A 23,255-nucleotide genomic window follows, 5' to 3' on the forward strand; every position below is an offset into this window, starting at 1 on the left:
GTTCAGGAGACATTCCACACTCCAACAGGGGAGACAGAAAGAAAGCAAGAGCCGGATGATGGGGAAGAGTGCTGTGATCTGCTGTCTTCTGGCCATGCCATAGCCATCACGTTCATGAACTCACAGCAGCTGTGCTACCTGCATAGGAAGAAGCCAACCCAAGCCACAGCACAAATACGGTTGGTGATCACCAGATCCCACCCCTGACAGAGGAGCAATCGGCAGCGGACAGCTGCTGAGGGAAGGAGAGTCATCTTTTTCTTTTTAAGGATGTGGCCACTCGTCGGTTCCTCATGCCCTAGCAGATGGCCCCACCTCCAAGCACAGATGGGCAGGACTAACCAGACTTAAGGAGCTATCAAAATATCAAACCAAAAAACGTTCAGTTGAAAAAAGGATATGTTGCGGGTATATGGAAGGAAGCAAGATGGGGGAATGAGTGTAGTGATCATATTCCATTATATGCTAGTATAAAATCTCAAAAATAAAGAAAAAACTAAATCTATAAAATGATTATACAATGGAAAGAGAAAAACTCTAAGATTTTTAGTAACACAATTAAAATTTAAGTATAAAGTGAAAATGAATAAACTTTTTTAAATATAAAGGAAAATAATTATACATGTGGTTTTTTTTGTTTTTTTTTTGTTTGTTTGTTTGTTTTTCGAGACAGGGTTTCTCTGTGTAGCTTTGCGCCTTTCCTGGGACTCACTTGGTAGCCCAGGCTGGCCTCGAACTCACAGAGATCCGCCTGGCTCTGCCTCCCGAGTGCTGGGATTAAAGGCGTGCGCCACCACCGCCCGGCTTATACATGTTTTTTTATTCCAGCCTTGATACCATGCACATATGAGACCATGATAATACTATTCCTAAGCATACAGTATTAAGTTTACCCCCCCTCAAAAAAAGTAAAATCAAAATTGGGTTTTTAGGGAAGTGAAGAGGATCTGGGAGGAGTTGGGAGAGAGAAAATAAAATGATCATAATATACTATTTAAATTTTCAATGAATTAATTATAAGAAAGGCTTACTTCCAGAAAGAGTAGCACTGAAAAAAATTGAGTGAAGTACCTAAAAGTAGGAGCTATTTAAAGATGTGTTTCAAAAATATGAGATAAAATTGATCAAATACCTTAGAAAAGTGATTGTGGGATGTAAGAAAAAGATGATGGTGGAGATTGAGATCAAACACAAGTGAAAAGTGTTCCAGTCTTCATAATTCCAGCCTGAGTGAATTGGGGGTAGCAAGGAAGTGATAAGAAATTATTATGGTAATGCACTTTTTAAAAATTATTTATGTATATGGGTGTTTGGTCTAATGTATATCTGGCATCATGCAAGTGCCTAGTGGCTGGGGAAGCCAGAAGAGGGTATCAGATCTCCTAAGACTGGGATTATGGACAGTTGTGAATGCCACGTAGGTGATGGGGATTGAACCTCGGACCTCTGGATGAACAGCCAGTACTCTTAACTGCTGAGCCACCTCTCCAGTACAAGGAAATATGCTTTAAAAATAGAACATAAATAATCTAAAGTGAGAGAAAACAGTGAAAATATATTATATGAGAGTTCTCTAGAGGAACAGAATTTACAGAATGAAATATGTGTGTGTATGTATATATATATATATTTCATTTTACATGCATACATATATGTATAAATGCGATTTGTTAGAATGGTTAACAGGCTGGTCCAGCTAGTCCAACAATGGCTATCTACCAAAAGAAGAATCCAGTAGTTGTTTAGTCCTCAAGGCTGGATGTCTCATCTGGCCTTCATATGCCAGAATCCCAAAGAAGTAGGCTCTAACCCCGTGAAGGAATGGATTTGATAGTGAGAGCAAGGGCAAGTAGGCAGAGAGGAAGAGCTTCTTCCTCTCATGTCCTTTAAATGGGTTTCCACCATAAAATATGTCTCGGATTAAAGGTGCATCTTCCCACCTCAAAGATCTGCACTAAAGGTGTATCGTTCCACAAAAGATCCAGATTAAAAGTGAGTCTTCCACTTCAAATGATTTAATTAAGAAAAAAACCCTCACAGGTATACCTAGCCACTGGTTTTGGTTAGTTCCTGATGTAGTCAAGTTGGCAACAAAGGATAGCCATCACATATATAAATAATAATTATCAACATCAGTCAATCACCCCATCTAAAATGCAAGCTGATTAAGAAGACTATCACTAGATATATGTAAATCACAAGAGTCAGCTAGTAAAAGATACACAAATGTTGAATGGAAAAAAATGAAATCAGATATGCCAGCAGATAATAACTATAAGGGAGATGACATAAATATACTAGTATCAAAGAAAGTGGGCTTTAAAATTAGAAACTTCATCAATGATTTCGATGGTTAATATTGGTGGCCAACTGAACAGAACCTAGAATCACCTCGGAGATGACCCTCTGGACATGACTGCTGTGGGATGGTCTGTATGGCAAATGTGTTGCTGATTGGTCAATAAATAAAACACTGATTGGCCATTGCCTAGGCAGGAAGTGTAGGCGGGACAAGGAGGAGAATAGAGCTGGGAAGTGGAAGGCTGAGTCAGAGAGACACTGCCAGCCGCCATGATGAGAAACAGCATGTGAAAATGCCAGTAAGCCATGAGCCACGTGGCAAGGTATAGATTTATAGAAATGGATTAATTTAAGCGGTAAGAACAGTTAGCAAGAAGCCTGCCATGGCCATACAGTTTGTAACCAATATAAGTGTCTGTGTTTACTTGGTCGGGTTTGAGCAACTGTGGGACTGGCGGGTGAGAGAGATTTGCCATGACTGTGGGCCAGGCAGGAAAACTCAAGCTACACATGTCTGTGTGAAGATTATGCTAATTGAAGTGGGAAGACCCCTTGTAAATGTGGGTGGCAGTATTAGTCAGGCCAGGGACCTAACTGTATGTAAAAGAGAGAGCTACCTGTGACTGAGAGTATAATATAACCAGCTTCCTTAAGTGCCTAATGCCATGACTCCCCCGCTTTGACGAACTGTGCCCCCAAACTTGAACTAAAATAATCCCTTCCTTCCTTAAATTGCTGCTGTCAACTGTTTTGTCCCAGAACTGTGTTAGTTTGAATGTAATTGGCCCTGATAAGCTTATAGGGAGTGGCACTATTAGGAGGTGTGGTCTTGTTGGAGGAAGTGTGTCCTTGTGAAGGCAGGCTTTCTCAAGCTTCCCTCAGTGTGACAGTCAGTCCATTTCTCGTTGTCTCTGAATCAAGATGTAAGGACTCTCAGACCCAGCACCACATCTACCTGCACATTGCCATGATTCCCACTATGATGATAATTGACTGAACCTCTGAAACTGTAAGCAAGCCACCTCAATTAAATGTTTTCTTTATAAGAGTTGCTGTGATCATGGTATCTCTTCACAGCAATAAAAACTCTAACTAAGACAATAACTAGTAAAAGAACAGAGAAACTACATATAAAAAGTGAATTTTTTTAAAAAGACTAATTATAAGCATATATGTACCTAATGAAAACCACACCAAATATGTGAAGAATGTTAAAACCTACAGAAGTGAATACCCTAACATCAGAGTGGGAGGTTTTTATACATTTCTTTTCATTTTTGAAATGTCAAGTTGACAAAATAATGAGGAATGCTATGAAACATTTAAACAAAAGTAATAGTGTGACCTCACAGATACTTTTACAGTACTTGCACAAATAGAGAACACATGATGTTCTCAACAACTTTGAAACATTCAAACATTGACTATACACTCAGTCAAAAGAAAACCTCAATACAAAATTCATACAGCACTTGATTTGCAAAAATTTTAAAGTTGTTGGGAACTCAAGAGTAAAGATAAATTTGAGATTCCATCTTACACCTGTCAGAATGGCTGAGATCAAAAACACTAATGACAGCTTATATTGGAGGGGATGTAGAGTAAGGGGAACACTCCTCTGTAGCTGGAGAGCTTCTCTCCAGGTCCCACCAAACCCCCGCAGTCCCACAACCCACATATAAAATAATCACTCAGATGCTTATATTACTTAAACTGCTCAGCCATTAGCTCAGGCCTACCATTGTCTAGCTCTTACTCTTATACTAAGCCCATTTCTGTTAATCTATATGTTGCCACATGTTCCGTGGCTTTACCTGTTGCCTCCACATGATGCTCCCTGAATGGCAGCTGGCAGGGCTCTCTCCCTCAGCCTTCCACTTCCCCCAATTCTCTTCGCTTTGACCCGCCTATACTTCCTGTCTGGCTACTGGCCAATCAGTGTTTTATTTATTACCCAATCAAGCAACACACGTAACATACAGAACATCCCACAGCACTCCTCCACTGCTGTTGGAAGTCCAAACTTGTACAGTCACTTTGGAAATCAATATGGTGGTTTCTCAGAAAACTGGGAATCAATCTACCTCAAGACCCAGTTATACCATTTCTAGGAAGCTCAATCATACCACAAGGACACTTGCTCAACTATGTTCATAGCAGCTATATTCATAATAGCCAGAAACTGGAAACAACCTAGAAGTACCTCAACCAAAGAATGGATAAAAAAAAATGTGGTGCATTTACACAATGGAGTATTACTCAACTGTTAAAAACAATGACACCATGAAATTTGCAGGCAAATGGATAGAACTAGAAAAAAAAAATCATCCTGAGTGAGATAATCCAGACCCAGAAAGACAATCATAGTATGTATTCACTTATAAGTGGATATTAACTGTGAAGTTTAAGAAAATCATGCTATAGTCCACAGACACAGAGAAGCTAAGTAACAAGGAGGGCTTAAAGGGAGTGCAAGGATCTCCCTGGGAAGGGAAAATGAAATAGATTTCATGGGTGGACTGGGGGAGGGTAAGCTTGAGAGCAGGAGGGATCAGGTAGGGAGGGGAGGGAGAAACAACAGGAATTTGGGGGGGGGGATTGCGGTGGAACCTAGTGCAATGAAAACTCCATGGAATCTATGAGAGTAACCCTAGCAAAGACTCCTAGAAATGGGGAACACGAAGCCTGAACTAGTTATTTTCTATAATCAGAAGAGGCCTCAAGTGGAAGGATTGAGTTACAAACTCAGCCACAAAACCTTCAACTTACAGTTTGTCCTGTTTGCACATTGTTCTGTGATAGGAACCTAGCAAAATCGTCATCATAGAGACTAGAGAGCATTCATTCAGCAACTGATGGGGGCAGATGCAGAAACCCAGACCCAAATATTAGGAGGCTCTCAGGAGTCCTGGGGAGGAGGGGGAGGAAGGATCTGAGGAACCAGAAGAGTCAGAGACACCATGAGAACATGGCCCACAAAGTCAACTGACCGAGACTCACGGTGCTTTCAGAGATCAGGGAGCCTGTAGGGGTCTGACCTAGGTTTTCTGCATATATATTGTGGCTGAGTAGCTTGGTGTTCTTGTGGAATTCCTAACAATGGGAGTGGGGGCTGCCTTTAACTCTTTTGCCTACTGTGAGACCCTCTCCCTCCTACTGGGTTGCCTTGTCCAGTCTTCATGTTATGGTATGTGCCTGATTTTATTGTGTCTTGTTATACCATGTTTGGTTGATGTCCCTGAGGAGCCTGCTCTTCTCCGAGGGGAGGTAGAAGGGGGTGCATTGAGGGAGATGGGAGGTAGGAGGAGAGAGACTAAGATGAAAGGATGGAATGGAAACTGTGGTCAGAATGTAATGTATGAGAGAAGAATATAAATCAATAAATATAAAAAAGGAGTAAAGATGAAATCATGCTGAAATTTAACGACTGAAAAATAACAAAAAACACATAGAAAGTAATTTCTAGCATACAAAAAAAACTAAAGAAAAAAACTCAGGCTTAAATAATAACCTGAGAAAGATAGATTAAGGTTGAAATTAGATAAACTATTATTTTCAAGAGGTCAGGAGAAAAATAATAAAGTAACAGCAAAGCATGAAAAAGTAAATTCACAAAGCACAAGTCATTTGAGGGGAAATAAATTAACAATACTATCATGTTTCTATAAGACCGGTTAAAGAGAGAAAGAAGATAAAATAAACATTCAAATAAACAGAGTATACAATTAGAGGAGTAGTTTATATGGTGGCACAAATGTAACGGGAGTAACCAACCACTTTTTGCCTAAATTTAAGGCCCACTCCATGAGCAGGTACCAATATATGGCACTGCTAAAGTAGCCAACAGCCTGAGACTTGATGGGTCACAGACCAATGACTCTTAATGACATATTGCTATGTCTCCACAGAGCAGATCATCACTTAGCCCTCATCAGAGAAGCTTCATCTTGTAGTATATTATTTTAACAAGGAGACCCACAACTGGACAATGTGCAGAGAGAAAGAGACTTTGTAATACTCAGTCTTAAGTGGGAATGTCATTACTAAAGCCCTACCTTCAAGGTTCAGGTATCCATGAAGAAGAAGAAGTAGTAAGGTTGAAGAGCCAGAGGTGGTAGACGACTCCAACAAAACAGTTACTTACAGACTCAAAATTGATACAAATATGAATTCAGAGAGACTGCAACAGCAAGACAAGACCTGCACAGATTCAAACCACACAAAATCCCTGCATTGAGAAGGGAAAGTGGACACAAAGTTCCATTTCTAATCATGCATCTATTTGTAATTGTTACCTAAGACAGGCAAAATCATTTTTTTTCCAATGGAGTGTCAATGGATATATCAACCACACTCGAAGACAGTACCTAGGCCCGGTAGTAGTTGGCCAACACAAAACAAATTCCATGTTTTTTAAGGTTTTTTGTTTTGTTCTGGTTTTTGTTTGTTTTATTATTATTGGTGGAGTTTTTTGTTTGGTTTGTGGAGATTATTTTTTTTCTAAGTTGGTTTGTTGGGATAGTTTGTTTTTTTTTAAATATATGTTTGTGTCTTTCAATTCTCACTTTTTGTTTTTCACTTGTTGAGATAGCAAAAACAGGAAGTTGGGTGGGATGGGAGATGGGGAGGTTCTGGTGTGAGCTGGGGGAGGGGAAACATATTTGGCAGAGTCACTAGCCCTGGCTACCTCGAACTCTCTATGTAGACCAGGCTGGTTTTGAACTCACAGAAAAAGCCACCTGCCTCTGACTCCCAAGTGCTGGGAGTAAAGGTGTGTGCCACCATTCTCAGTCTTGTATAAAATAATTTTTAATAAAATTAAAAGTAATCAGTAAGAGATTATATTAAGCTTTCTTCTAGTATCTAGACCAAGATAAGGATGTCTGCTTTCACCTCTGTATTCAACAGATAGTCTAGACAGAACAATTAGCCGAGAACAACAAAGAACTCACAGACTATCAAGAACTACCCCAAATGGTCTCTGTTTACAGACAACAGGATTCATGATCTTATATTTAGAAAATCCAGAGATTCCATAAAAACAAAACACATCAAAACAAAACCCTGCACTTATTTAAGCTAACAAATGAAGCTGCTAGCCCACTTGTAAAACATAAAATCAACACATGAAAATCAGTTGTATTTATATACATGAGTGATGAGCAAACTGAAAAAGAAATTAACACATTTCCACTTAAAATGACCTGAACAATGACTTAGGAATAAGCTTAATTCCCATAAAGGAAAGATGTATAGGCTGAAAAATCAAAAATACAGGTAAAGAAAACATAAAAAATGGAAAATATCCCATATTTCTAGAAAGAGATAATATTGCCAAGATGATAACACTACACAAAACAATCACATATCCAATGTTATTGCCATCAAATGAACACACATTTTTGAAGAAATTAAAATTTGTATGGATTATCAAGGAACACTAATAAACTAAAAACAGTCTTGGAAAAGGGCAAAGTGAATAATTAATACTTTTGGATTTCCAAGCTGAGTACAGTGCTACAGTAATGCAAAGGGTGCATTCTAACATCAAGACAATTATATAGGCCAATAGGGAATAATAACAAAGCCAAAAAGAAATGTCCTTATATAGTCCGGTAATTTGGACAAGATTGCCAAGACCACCCAGTGGCAAAGGGCTTTTCAAAGAATGGCATTGGTTTCAATAGTTATCTAAGGGGAAAAGAATGATTCTGGGATCTTATCTTCTACATACTTAAAAATTAACTCACGGTGGGTTAAAGAATTAAACACAAGATATACAACAATAAGACTCTTGAGAGACAATACCTAGCTCTTGATAACAGTAGAATCAGCAGAACACCATTCTGCCAAAATGTAACTTTTAGTGACACCAGAGAAAAATAGCTTTGCCTTTGTTTACAATTGGTGCTGTCTGGATAAGAAAAAAAAGTCTACAGCTAAAATTATTGCAGAAGCATATACACAAACTCTAAATTGTATTTATATCCGTTGCCTCTTACCAGGAAACCACACACTCTGTGACCTAAATTCTACTTTAAAAATGATCCTTACTTTTCATGTATCAGATGCAATCTGACCCCTGATATGACATTTTAAAATAATGATATCCACTATGGAATTTCATCTCTGTTTTTATTCCACAAGCTCTTCGGGTACCTACACCACCTAAATTATGAATCCCCATTTAGTGTGTCTACATCCCTCCTAACAAACAACCACTTTCTTTCTCATATCAACATATTTAAAATACCCTTAAGATTTATTTGACCTCAAGAATCTGAAGTCTAAAGATCCTGCCATTTAACTCATATATAAGCCTGAACTCTTGTGTTTAGCATTCAAAATGCCATTGTAGCCTTTTTTCTTACTGATTGGATGTTATTTCCAATACTTCTAAATTTCTAAAGCCTTGTCATTATCATGCATGCACATACTAGAGTTTTCAATAGGAGATGTCAGGCTCCAGTGTGGTAAGGGTTGTGATTACAATGAACCTGTGAATCCGTAGATGAGGAATCTTTAGAGGATAATAAAACACAACACAATAGCATGCCTTATGCCATAGTCAATAATTTGCTACATATCAGGTATAATATAATAACTCAAATAACATCTTAAGTCATCTTTATAACAACTTTGTAGGGTGTCTATGACTATCATTCTAAATGTGAAGCAATTGCAGCTCAGAAATAAAACAATGATCTAAGAATAATACAACTAGCAGAGCAGCAGAGGTTGCAAGGGGACAGACAGCTCAGAGTCCTGTAAGCACTGTTCTAGAAGCACAAAGATGCAAGTTAGATCTCCAAGACCCATGTGAAGAAAGATCAAGAGTGGTGGATGGCATTTGCTTGTAATATCAGCATCAGGGACATGGAAATACGTGCCTGGGACTAACAAGCCACCCAGCCTCACCTACTCTGTGAGGTCCCAGCCACTGGGAGGTGCCACCTCAAAGAAAAAAGTTGAAATAATAGTCTAGACTCATGCTTATATGGCACAAAGACTGTCTTCTCTACACTCTACCACACCGCAGAATCGTTCTTGTCTTTAACTTGTTTTAGTGTTTGGAATAGTCAGAACAATGTGGAGCTACTGACTGTGTTTTTCTTCCCCACTGCTCTTTTCTGAACTCCACCCAACCCATAAATATCAAAATCAAACAGTTTCTCTCCAGGGCTTAACTTAGGGGCCCAGCCCTATCCAATAGGCTCCCTGGGGGCAACTTGGTTTATTTTTCTCTTCAACAAAAGAACTGTAGGACTAATAAAAAAAATAAAACTTTAGATGTAATTTATACCTATTACTCCAACATTTTTCATTTACCTTCACTTAGCAACAGAAAGGGTACCACAGTATATACTCAGGATGTTCTGAGAAGTAATTTTAGTTATGAAAACCCTGAAGTTTTTCTGAAAATGTGTGTGTTTTGCCTAGATAATCTCATTATAAATACTCAAAAATGAACAAAATTTATGGAAGGTTGCAAGTTAAATTTGCAAGTAAATTTTCAGTGAAGTAACAAAAGGCAAAAGGAGCCCTAATTGGTGTGTGTGTGTGTGTGTGTGTGTGTGTGTGTGTGTGTGTGTGTGTGTGTGATATCACATATTTAGTGAGAGTTTTCAAAGGATACTGACCGCTGTATCTGTTTAGAGCCTCGCCTTTTACTTTTCTATGGAGATATTCTCTGTGAATCTGAAATGGTAAAACTGGGCAGGAGACTTTGATAGAGAACCTGGGCATAAAAGAAGATAAACTCCTGTTCTAAAGAGGCGCACTGCAGGGAATCGTAGGCTGTAGAACATATGCACACATGAAACACTGACTTTCCAAAGATTATTTTACTTCCTTGTGGGTGTTGATCCATTGAGATTCAGGGAGGCAGATTTTTCCAGCTTTAGGACGTACACCACCAATTGCCTCAAACTTTATTTTATTTGTTAAAACATCACTCTGAGGCTTAAATGACAAACACTGAGCCATGAAATCCTGCTGTGTTATTTTGTTATTATTATTTTTGTTCCATTGTAAGTGAATAAAAATAATGAGTGGGGCTGGAGCTGGAGTTTCCTTGGCAAGCTAGCTTTAACACAAACAGGACAATACAGAGCTGGATGCTCACAGTTTCACATCACATATACTACACGTCCATTATTCTTTTAGCACTAAAATAACAAAACTGTTGTTAGTATGAGGACAAAAAAAAAATAATTAACTGAATCCTCACAGTTTATACAAAAGTCACAATAAAACATTAATTTTAGCAGTTTTTAACTAAATAAACTATACAATTTCTTAGCATACCCCAGAACACTCCAAAGTTGTTTGTAAGTAAACAAGCTCTTCAAAACACACAGTTAATTATAGTTTACCCATTTCAGTGTTAATGTCTACATACCTTATTTTACCGACTATATCTCTATAGATTTTAAATTCAGTATTTAAGTCAGTTTCATCTCCAAATAGTGAAAGAATTTCAAAATGTGTGTACTCACCAGTTTCAACTTAGAAGGGTCTATAACTTTCACAATAGCAATGGTTTTTTCTTTTTCCTTCATCATTTTCTTCTTCTTGAGGTTGCGAACACTAACTAGGAGAGGCATACAGGAACTCCTGCACTAAGGTGAACTTTGCTTCTTCCTTGGACTTTCAGACTAATCTGGTCTAGATTGTGACTGACAAAAGCTCGCTCATTGAAGTCATGCAATCCTTTCAAGTTACAAGCAAGCACAGGGGCTTGTTAATATTTACTCAGTCCTTGTCTCTGGAATGGTCTTGAACTGTAACAATTTACTGAGATTGTCAAATGCACCAGAATTTACAGATACCTAACTGAAAAATATCCCAGCACATTAACATAAATGAGTTACTATCCACAACAGTATCTCTAAAAGGAAAGAATGAACTAATGCCAATAGGTAGGAATTACAGGATAATATCTAAACTTAAAAGTTAACTAGTCATCTGAATTCAATGTAGCAGACAGTCAAACCTGTCTCAGGTCCCCTCACATGTCTATGGATGAGCTACCTTTTCACAATGGCTGACACAGAAGTACAAGACCAATATTAACAATGGGTTTCTTACAGGAATGGAACCAAGCTCCAAATCATCTGTCTAGTCATTTAAGAATGAGTTTGACCAGGTTACTAAACTTCTCTCAGCATCTTTCTTCTGTGTAAAAATATAATCGGTCTCTATCACATGGATATTTTTTCTGAAAAAATACACAGTTTTTTCATGAAAATTGCATTATAGTCATTATCAAACTGTGTAACCAATGAATAGTGGCTATATTTTATTGTTTCCCCTGTTAGGATACTGCTGCCCTTTAGCCATTAAGAGTACTCATAAATAGGAATTCTAATGGGAGCAATTAATTACAATATTGTACCTGAGTCTACAGTGCTTTGTTTAGTATTTAGCTGCTGACACCCATGTTGTGTGAGGCATTGTGCAAGCTGCTAATGATGAACTATTGAGCAGACTGTTGCTTGAGGAGAGAAAATGTTGAGAACCATGAGATTTTAGAAATATTGGGTTTGATTGGGACAGACTGTAGAGGCAGGGAGAATAAAACAAAGAAGAGTACAACATGATTCTTGGAGTTCTTGATGTTATTATTATTTTTCCTGATCAACCAAAATAGATTTGGGGAAATAAGGTGCCTTCAGTTTGAGACATCTGTTGTAACACAACAGATATCAAATAAGCATAGGACAGATAAGTTGAACACAGAGAAGAAAGACCAAAGTTGGAGATGGCATGACATCATCTACAAAGATACATGAGAAGAGATGACTGAAGACTGGGCCTAGAGACACAGCATTTGCCATATGTTAGAAAACAAAGAGCTAGAAAAATAGATGAAATGTCAGACAATCAAAGATGTATTTCAGAAAGTGACTCAGGGTGTGGTTAACCATGTCAAATGCAACTTGGATGTCAAGCCAAATGAGAATAGAGACTTTCATACCAGATATTAAATTGATGTATTAATTTTTTTTCATTTTGAGGGTTTGGAGGGAGGAAAGGGAATGGGGAAATTATATAATTATAAACTCAGAAAACCCTTTTCAATTGGTGGTAAGAGTTCATTTAAAATCATGAAGACAAAAGCTTGGTTGAAGAGTAGAAAATGGAGTCATCAGGTGATCTTGAAATGGAGGAAATGAAGGCAGTAAGTCTTGTTTTGGGGTGTGTGAGTGGGAGAATGTTTGTGTGCTGAAATAACACGGTGGCCAGAAAACAAATGTGTTCAAATAGAGTTATTTGGTTTGGTGTGGTTTGAGGCAATTATGGAAGACTAGCACAACACTGATATGAACAGTACTATAGGTCAATATATACTGATGATATGGGGAATGTACACAGAAAGAAATATTGTTGGGAATTTATTTATTTTTTTTTCATTTTTCTTTATTAAGAAACTTTCTACTCGCTTCACATACTACCCACAGATCCTCCATCCTCCCTCTTCCCATCCCCAGCCCTCTCTCCCAAGCCCCCCCCTGCACCCCCCAAATTAAGGTCTCCCATGGGGAGTCAGCAGAGCACAGCACATTGAGCCTAGGCAGGTCCAAGCCCCTTCCCACTGCACCAAGGCTATACCCAAGGAATGCTCAATCTTACCACAAGGACACATGCTCAACTATGTTCATATCAGTATTATTCATAATAGCCAGAACCTGGAAACAACCCATATGCCTCTCAGCTGAAGAATGGATAAAAAAAAATGTGGCACATACACACAATGGATTACTACTCAGCAGAAAAAAACAATGATATCATGAAATTCTTAGGAATTTAAGAATGAGATAGAAACTTTATTCTATTCTAATAGGATGACAGAAAAATGAAACAAATGTGGAGGTTTAAGAGAACTGCTAAAGCAATTGAGTGAATGATAGTTGGACTGTACATATTTTTCTCTCCAGAGCATTATAGAACATTTCAGAAAAGTGGATGATGGAGGTGAAACTTGAAAGTACAAGGAAGGTTGATATTACACAGTCTCCACTACTGGCAGTCTTACTAGGGAGTGATTGTAGGTTGTCTCACAGTAGTAAACACACATGTGAACTTTGATGGTGTATTTAACATGATCAGCATGCACAGTGTGGTAGATGCTCCTCATTTATTTGCTCAGGTAAAGATGTGGCAAAATACATGAGTTTATCCAGTACTGAAATTTAATCAGGTTATGAAAACAAGAAGTTAATGGTGCTTGTAAAAAACAAAAAGGAGGGGGGTATATCTTGGACTCTAGACAAATTAAAGAAGATTTTTTAGATTTTGTGATTGGGAAATAATAGTTATTGAAAAGAGTAACATTATCAAATGGTATGTCATCACAATGAGCTCAAACACAAGTAAAGTAAGAAAGCTGGAGGAAATATACTTCAAAAATTGAAAGAAGATACTAAACTTATGGATAAATTAGCAAGAAGAGCAAGAGCTCAGATATGAGCTTGGGAGGGATGGTTATAATAGGAAAGAGAAAAATAACATGGATGGGTGTTAAGGAAGTGGAGAGTCTGAGAAGTCAAGGTTGATGAAGCCAGACTGACTGGCTGAGCATTCCTTTTGATGATCTGGGTCCTTGTGCTCTGCTTTATACAGGTGTTGCCCAGAAACCAATTCCTTGTACAGGTGGTCACCTCTCCAGGGCATACAGAAATGGGCAGGTTGCCATTTCAGGGTCTAGTCACTTGATATTCACTGTTAGGATAAAAATGCAAACCCTGAGCACCTCCCCTGAAAATCCAACACAAGTAAATTAAATTAATAATTTAGAAGAAACTTTCTTTGTGGTAAAGAGAGGTGGCCACCTGTCCAATATCCCATCTCACCTGATCCTGCATGTGTGGTTCTCAGTCAACTGTGATGTCTGGAGTCCTGCATGCTAGAGGAAAGGGGAAAGAGATAGTTCTCTCAATAGAAAGTCTATTTAGAATTAGGAAAGAGGAAAGAGATGCTTTCATAGACCATTTCTCAGGCCCTGAATTTCAAGCATCTAACTTAATGTTGTTTAAGTAAATGATTCACTGATCGATGGCTGACCTCAACCTACAAAATGTAGTCACTCACATTCTCCAATTGAAATCTTTTAAGTAACAATTTCATTAAAAACCTTCTATATTCCCTCTTCTTGTGACTTCTAAAGGATCTTAACCCACAAACTAACCAGCCAACACTAACTCTTCAAGGTATGTGGAAAGAGTAGACACAAACTTTAGAGATAACATTTCTAGACTAGTAATTGGACATTGAGTAAAGTAATCAAATAAAAGATAAGATAACATCCCTTCTTGGAATGTGATTCTAGGAATTAATACTGACTTAGACACAGAATTCTTTCTACATTAAGGTGATGAGGCCTCTCTCCTTTTTTTCACCTCTGAATATTGGCTCAGAAATAATTCATATTTTATCATAGTAATTTTTTCTATCTTCAACAAGGGAGTAAAGCCTATGCATCTCAATCTACTAATCATAGTGAAAGAGTCAAAACTGAATCAGGACCTCATGAAGGTATTTGATTATAGGCAAGGCTTCAAATAGGAAATGTCAAAATTAAATCATTCCTGGATAATGCTACAGCAGATTAGATACAGAATTGGATGCTTGAATATAAGTGTAATTAGATAGACAGACAGACAGATGGTAGATAGATAGATAGATAGACAGACAGACAGACAGATAGATAGATAATGTACACATGTACATACATAAATACAGAGGGATACATACATAAACACACACACACACACGCACACACACAAAGAGAGAACAGTGGAACCCTATAATCTTTCTCAGCATTATATGATCTTCTTGTACCAAGTGTTTAGCCATACTCATTTGTTGTCATCTGTCTATTTCAAAAGTGAAGAAGAAAACACCATTTCCCAGTCAAATGAAATTACTTTGTTTTATAAGTTAAAGTGATTAATAATTTTAGTATTTTAGACCTTTTGGGGTCTGTAAACACTTACTGTTCTTTGCATTAGTGGACAAGGGCCTGTTCTTTCCTCTTTAAAACAATCCCATACTGATTACAGCTCCAATTTCCATCTAACAGAATTCAGAATACCGTAAATAATAGTTAAAGTGGTGCTTTCATTTGAAATCATAGAGAACTTTAGTGCAGACTGAAAGTTTATTTTGATCTTTAAATTTTGAAACACTTAGCTGTGTATATCAAAGCCCACACTGTCTGAGTGCTGAATCTGAGGCTGCTTTCCCTATAATCTATCACCTTCCCTGTGCTCCCTGGTGACTACCACACAAAGCCCCCTGGGGCCACACTCGCTGAAATCAGCGTCTATATCAACAGAATGCTTCCCATGAAGTGTTTCAAACCAAAGTCCACAGTCTTAACATGTTGACAGAGGACTTCTAGATTATCTTTTTTCTTTTAAAATGTTTTGTAGATGTCCAAAGGTCAGTGGTGAAATTTTAGCTGACTAATTCGTGAATTTAGATTATATCAAAACATAGTATTCACTTCATCTCTGTAACTAGTGATACAGTAACAACAATGTACACAAACACCTTAAACAACAGTACCACACACTTGCACAGTGCCAGCGATGCGCTGGTTCTGTCTCTAGTTATTGGCATATCCCAATCCCTTAAGCTTCATAGCAGCCCATGAGATGAATTCAATACTTATCCTCATCATACAGAAAGAAATCAAAAGGGAAAGAAATTGCCCACCTTGCTCCAGATTACCTACTTAGTGAGTGGCTGAGGCACGTTTGGACTCCTGAACTCTGAATCTGTAGTCCTAACCCCAATCTAATCTCTATTTGCATTTTCATTCTTCCCCACCAAAACCTTCCTTTTGTCTGCAGAGATGGCTTAGGAAATACCCGGTAGACCAGGAAGGTTTTTTAAAGGTTTCTACTTATAAAAGAGACTGTGTGCTTCCCTTTTGCTCTTTCTATCCCCCTTTCCTCCTGTCCACTTGTGATAGTTCGCTGCTGTTGTCAACTTGTCACAAGGATCACCTCTCAGTGAAGGGCTGCGGTACGGACATGCCTGAAAAAGATTTTCTTTCTAATCGCATTGATTGAGGTGGTAAGACCCACCCTAAATGTGGGCACCACTCCGAGTAGACCCTGGACTGTTCAAAAAGGAAGAAAGTGAGCTCAGCGCCAGCATGTGTGTATTTACTCTCTCCACTTGACTAAGGATGTGATATGGCCAGCTACTTCAAGTTCCCACCACCTGACCTTCCCCACACTAGTAGATTATAACTTTAAATTGTGAGCTAAAACAAACCATTTCTCCCCTAATTTTCGTTTTGTTGGGGCATTTCATCATAGCAACAGAAATGAAACTAGTAACCACTGAAGCTCTAGTTCTCTTCTTTTCATTGTATTACCTTTAGTGGAACGTGTGTGTGTGTGTGTGTGTGTGTGTGTGTGTGTGTGTGTGTGTGTGTGTGTGTGTGTGTAAACTGAAGAAGGTGTGAATGCTGAGTTGAGATACATGGCCGAACTATGAGTTTCTCATGACATATAAAGTAATAGCCAGTAGTAAACATTTCCAAATACATTAAACTGTCCCACAATCCCATTACTCTGGCATTCTAAGCAGGGTGGTTGGTCAAGTTGAGTCAAGTGTTGAGAGCCTCTGTTAGGATACTCCAAGATATGAGTTGACAATAATTTCACAAGCCCATTCAAGTAATAATTACCAAATACTTATCAAGCGTCATTTATTTTCAGATCTTTCAAGAACTAGAGGTATTACTACAACAGCCAACAATGAGACATTCTTGCCCTCATGGAGTTCAATCAGTATTAAAGAAGCAAACAGTAGAACACATGGAATGGAGGTTGACTGAACTCATTACTCATTCACTCCTTAACCTGCCAAAAGTATTCACTAATTATCACTGAAAAAAATTGCCTGTGAGTAAGGTGTGACATTTTTGTCATGAAGTAACAAACTAAAAGAATGAAAAAATGTTATGGAATATTTAAAATGTATCATGTGGTATGAAAATGCCATAATGAGTGCAGTCATTCAAGTATCAAATCTATATGGAGATTCATCAAGGAAAGACCTTAAGAGGAGCAGGGGAATAAATCTCAAGTTTGTGTGGGCCCATATGGCAAAGCACAGAACAGTAAAGGGGCGAATGGAAACTCTAGGCTAGGAGCAAAGGTTGGTGTAAAGGACTCCTGTCACTCTTGTAATTACAACTGTCAATTTCATCCTGGAAAAGCATATACTGGGAAGCATGACTTTTAATATTACCTATCTCTGTGCAGATACCTCCAATCTCTCACTTGTATCTAATTCCAGGCCTCACATCTGAATCTGGGGATACTCTCATGGACCTATGAAGTGACACTTTGGTTATCGTTGGATGAATGAAATATTCCCTTGTGTTAGTGAAGGAGAAGGCTTAGAAGGAAAGAAGGAATAAGACCAAGAAACAGCAATAACTACCATCTCCTGAGCTCAGACCATGCCATTCTGTTTGCAAGTTTTAAAATAACAAAATCAAACTGACTTTTTCCAGGGATGGTGTTAAACTTCCAGCTCTGGAAAGGTTGAGGCAGGAGGATCTTGAGTTCAAGGCCAGTGTAAGCTATATAGTGAGGCTCAACAAAACAACAAAAATAAGTATTAAAAAATGCAAAACAACAAATAAAATCTTCAATATATAAGAATGTGAGTGAATGATTAATCTGAGACCATACAGCTTACAGCTTCTTTGACCCATGGACCTCCTAACCACAGTCAAAGAAAGGGAATTGTAACCACAAAAGAAGTGTCTAGCTATTGAGGATAATATGTGTGTGAATGATGACAGCATGTGTCAACTGTAGATACAATTCCAGTTCAGAGACAGTATTTAAAACTCTTACATACTAAACAATAAAACTCTATAAAATTCTGATTAAAGTGGCATTCATGATGGCTGTGAGACACTTTCATATAAATAGTTTCTACTGCAGTAGTTTAAAAAAGGAAATGCCTGCAGCCCGTTTTTATATTGCAGTAGGTAGCTAAACCCCTTGAGAATATTACCCTTTCCAACTCCCTTTCACTAAGGCTGCCTAAAAGACCAAGTAGGACATATATTTCCTGTATGTGTATAAACTTTCTATAAAGGCAAAGGTAAGACATGAGCCCAAGGAATTGCAAAAAGATCCCATGGAAAACACAGAAGACTGATATATGCTGCCTTCATGAAACAAAAGATTACTTTCTAGATTTTACTAAAATTGACTGGCATGTTAATTACCTTTAGGACTTGTTTTTTCTTGAAAAATCAATAATCCATACAAGAAAATAAACTTTGGAAGAGGTAGTTGAAGGACAAATTGTATTGGGTGTAGTTTCAATATTTACTACGCTGATGACTATTATCCTACATGTAGTTTGTGTTCTTCATGAAGTGAGCAAGGAAGCTGACTCTGTATTCCACTTCCCAGAGTTTCATATATATATGTTTATACACTTTAGACAGTTCCATACACACACACACACACACACACACACTCACCCCTCCACTACTAAAAAGTTTAAGTAAATGCACATCCAGGGATCAACATTCAGTTTTGTATTTCAGAGAATCCTACATTGTGATAATTTTGTTTTTCATCGAACAATCTATCAGGTCTTCATTCCTTCCTACTTTCCATGTTAACATAAAACTCATTTTTAAAAATCTTTCTTTTCTCTTTGGATTCAAACGAAACCCTGAGTGCTCTACCGGTGTTCTTCGAGGCTGGGAATTTACTATTAGAAAACTATCAACCTGAAGCAGGAGTATTCACAGGCCATTCAGATTAGGAGAGGATGCCTCAGGTGTGAGAGAACAGAGCTTGAAACTGGTCAAGGCAAATAAGGAAAAGGAAAAGAAAGCTCTGTAATCAACATAAATTATCTACAAAAAGATGCTAAAATTTTTTCCAAGTTCTAGTTATTTCCTACTTTGTATCATTTTTTTCTGCATTTTTGAAGATTCATTTAAAAGCAAAACATGTTCCATGAAGCTAATTATTCTTATTTATTTTGAAACCTCGGCATCACTCCATGCCAGCTTTTAATAAGTGGTAAGGGCGAATTTTTAAAAATGTACTGAAAGTCAAATGTAAAAAAATCTACTTATAATTACATGAAATATTTAATGTAATAAGATAATTCATTTTATTGTAGTGAGCATTTTAAGACCACAAAATTGGTGTTCTTTATATAACTTCTATAGGTTTCAATTTTATGGCTATTTAAGATATTGATGAATTCAACTAAAGTTATTCAGAAAACCTAAAGCTTTACAATTAGAATTAAACCTTTTAAATACGTAGGATTATTAGTGACTCATTGATAACTAATTGAGTATTAAAATAAATTAGTTAATTTAGTTTAAAATGAGGACTTATACTTTATTATACATAATTAATATATATGATTAATAATTGCAGACCAATTAGTTAAAGACACATTTCTTTTGTTATACTTCCATCTGAAATATTTCCTACAAAAGTGTTCATTTCAATTCCTAGTACTCATGATAGACTTCATAATCAGCCATTGATCATACATGCCATTCTGCACCACCGTCTTCTCTACCAAGAGCAAGCAGTTATCCTGTACAATAAAGGAACTTCCAGAGGCATCACCATCCCTGACTTCAAGCTCTACTTTACAGCTATAGTAATAAAAACAGCTTGGTACTGGCATAAAAAAAAGACACTTTGATCAATGGAATCAAATTGAAGACCCTGATATTAATCCACACACCTATGAACACCTGATTTTTGACAAAGAAGCCAAAATTATACAATGGAAAAAAGAAAGCATCTTCAATAAACAGTGCTGGCATAACTGGATATCGACATGTAGAAGGCTGAAAATAGATCCATATCTACCGCCTTGCACAAAACTCAAGTCCAAATGGATCAAAGACCTCAAAAATCCAGTTATACTGAACCTCATAGAAGAGAAAATGGCAAGTAGCCTTGAACGCATTTCGCACAGGAGACTACTTCCTAAATATAACATCAGTAGCACAGACACTCAGAGCAACAATTAATAAATGGAACCTCCTGAAACTGAAAAGCTTCTGTAAGATGAAGGACATGGTAAATAAGACAAAACTGCAGCCTACAGAATGGGAAAAGATCTTCACCAACCCCACATCTGACAGAGGGCTGATCTCCAAAATATATAAAGAACTCAAGAAACTAGACATCAAAATATCAAATAATCCAATTAAAAAATGGGGTGCAGATCTAAACAGAGAATTCTCAACAGAAGAATCTCAAATGACCAAAAGACATTTAAGAAAATGTTCAACATCATTAGCCATCAGGGAAACGCAAATCAAAATGACTCTGAGATACCATCTTACACCTGTCAGAATGGCTAAGATGAAAAACACCAATGACAACTTATGTTGGAGAGAATGTGGGAAAAGGGGAACACTCCTCCACTGCTGGTGGGAATGCAATCTTGTACAGCCACTCTGGAAATCATTATGGCGGTATCTCAGAAAATTGGGAATCAACCTACCTCAAGACCAAGCAATACCACTCTTGGGCATATACCCAAAAGATGCTCAACCACATCACAAGGACATAGGCTCAACTATATTCATTGCAGCATTTTTTGTAATAGCCAGAACCTGGAAATAACCTAAATGCCCCTCAACTGAAGAATGGATAAAGAAAATGTGGTACATTTACACAATGGAGTATTACACAGCGATAAAAAACGTCATCATGAAATTCATATGCAAATGGATGGAACTAAAAAAAATCATCTTGAGTGAGGTAACCCAGATCCAGAAAGACAAACATGATATGTACTCACTCATAAGTGACTATTAGACCCAAAGCAGAGGACAACCAGGCTACAATCCACAACCCCAGAGAAGCTAGGTAAAGAGGAGGACCCAAGAGAGACAAGCATAGTTTGACCCATGAAGGGGAAAGGGTTAAGATCTCCAGGGTAAACTAGGAGTAGAGAGTAGCAGGGAAGGGAGGGGAGGTGATGGGAAGTGGGAACATGAGGGTTCAAGATGACTGAGTTGGTGAAGGATGGAGAATGAGAGCTATGAAAGAGATAACAGAGTGAACCATTTAGGGGATGGAGAGAAATCTGGAGCCAGGGAAATCCCTAGGAACTCATAAGGATGTCCCTAACTAAGTCTCATAGCAATGGTGGACAGGGTGCTGGAACTAGCCTTCCCCTGTACTCTGATTGGTGTCTACCCTAATTGTCATCATAGAACCTACATCCAGTGACTGATGGAAGCAGATGCAGAGACCCACAGCCAAGCACTTGGCCAAGCTCCTAGAGTTCAGTTGAAGAGAGGGAGAAGAGATTATAGGAGCAAGGGAGTAGGGGGGTGTCAGGATCAAGATGGGAAAAATCACAGAGATAGCTGACCCAAGCTAGTGGGAGCTCACGGACTCTGGACTGACAGCTGGGGAACCTGCATGGGACCGCACTAGGCCCTCTGAATGTGAGTGACAGTTGTGTGGCTTGATGTGTTTGTGTTTTTTATTTAAATAAAAAAAGTTACCTTGCCTCAGATATTTGCTGTAGTAGCAAAAACAGACTTTTGTGTATTGTATAGATGGAAACAGTCTTTGATTATATAAATTTAATAAAGGCATTATTTGTTGAAATGCAAAAAAAAATTTAAACCTTCTAAATACACAGGATTATAAGTGACTCATTGATAACTAATTGAGTATTAAAATGAATTAGCTAGTTTAGTATTAAAATGAGCACTTATAATTTATTATGCATAATTAATATAGATATATGATTAATAATTGCAGACCAATTAGTTAAAGACTAATAATAATTAATTAAAATAATTAATAATTATAATTAATTAAAATAATTAATAGTTGCAGACCAATTAGTTAAAAACTAATAATAACTTTTGTTATACTTTCATCTGAAATATTTACTGCAAAACTGTTCATTTCAATTCCTAGCACTTATGATAGACTTCACAGTCAGCCATTGAACATACGTGCCATTCTGTGCCACCATCTTCTCTCCCAAGAGCCAGCAGTTTTGTGAATGGGTTTCCTGCAGAGTCAGCATCACTGTCTGGGCTCATGGGTCCATGCTCTGCCAGAGGCATGAAGCTTGGTGCTGGAGGTGGTGTCCTCTTGAGAGTCTGGTTGAACACCTGATGGTCGAGGGTCATGAAAGGTGCTATTTGCTGTCTCTGGACCTTCGGTAGCTGGGGTCTTGTAGAGCTTTCCAAGTGTGCCTGGACCTATAGATTCAAAAACAAATGAATGAAATGTGAAACACAATGTAGTAAGTCAGTTTTTCCCACAAAGGAACCAAGGCACTAAGCATTCTATAATACAGATTCTTTCAGAATATATTGATGCTTCTGTTCTAATATGACAGGATTTTAATGATCTGATGTTTTTAAGAAATGAGTTAAAAATTGATAAAAAAATGTAGTTTTAAAAGTGAATATCTATAACCATTAAGAATAAATCTAAAAATATCAGTTGTCTATGAGTATTTAGAAAAAGAAGTCGTAAAATGTTACAAGGAAACAAAGCATATTCAACAACATTAATTGGTCTTATACAAAATATACTATATTACATATTTGATTCTTATGTTTAATAAAAGGTTTTGTAAAGAAAATTATAAAAGTATCCATAAGGAAGCAGACATTAGAAGTAGATATACTATTAAAGTATGATAGTGTAAGAGTGACAAAATCCTGGGTAACTTTTTTTCTTCTTCTATTTTTCTGTATTTTCCAGTGTTTCTATACTGAGCAGCGTTTTGTTTTAAAATTATTTTCATTTTTTCTATGTTCTGAAAAGTAGTAACAACAAATTAGTATGTATTCCAATGAATCAACAGGTAAAAGCACTGTGAAAAATCCTAACTACTCTGGGGTGAACAACTGAACAAATGTCTTTTGAAATTCT

The 23,255-nt window shown here is 37.5% G+C and overlaps 1 protein-coding gene across 2 annotated transcripts in view; it reads right to left on the minus strand.

The window, feature by feature from the left end:
- Tfec (transcription factor EC) overlaps positions 1-22,567 on the minus strand; it is a 39,352-nt gene extending 16,785 nt beyond the window's left edge. Inside the window, exon 1 of one of the 2 annotated variants that reach the window (XM_052721405.1) lies at positions 22,322-22,567. In XM_052721405.1, coding sequence (XP_052577365.1) covers positions 22,322-22,501 — 180 coding nt within the window. In that variant the 5' untranslated portion in view covers positions 22,502-22,567. Of the gene's footprint in view, positions 1-10,799; positions 10,866-22,321 lie in introns of those variants that run through there. The other variant, XM_052721407.1, reaches the window with a different exon arrangement.
- Positions 22,568-23,255: the final 688 nt, after the last annotated feature.

This window comes from Peromyscus californicus, unplaced genomic scaffold (genome assembly GCF_007827085.1).
Source record: "Peromyscus californicus insignis strain IS unplaced genomic scaffold, ASM782708v3 Scaffold_6__1_contigs__length_162567912, whole genome shotgun sequence".
Lineage (NCBI taxonomy): Eukaryota > Metazoa > Chordata > Mammalia > Rodentia > Cricetidae > Peromyscus > Peromyscus californicus.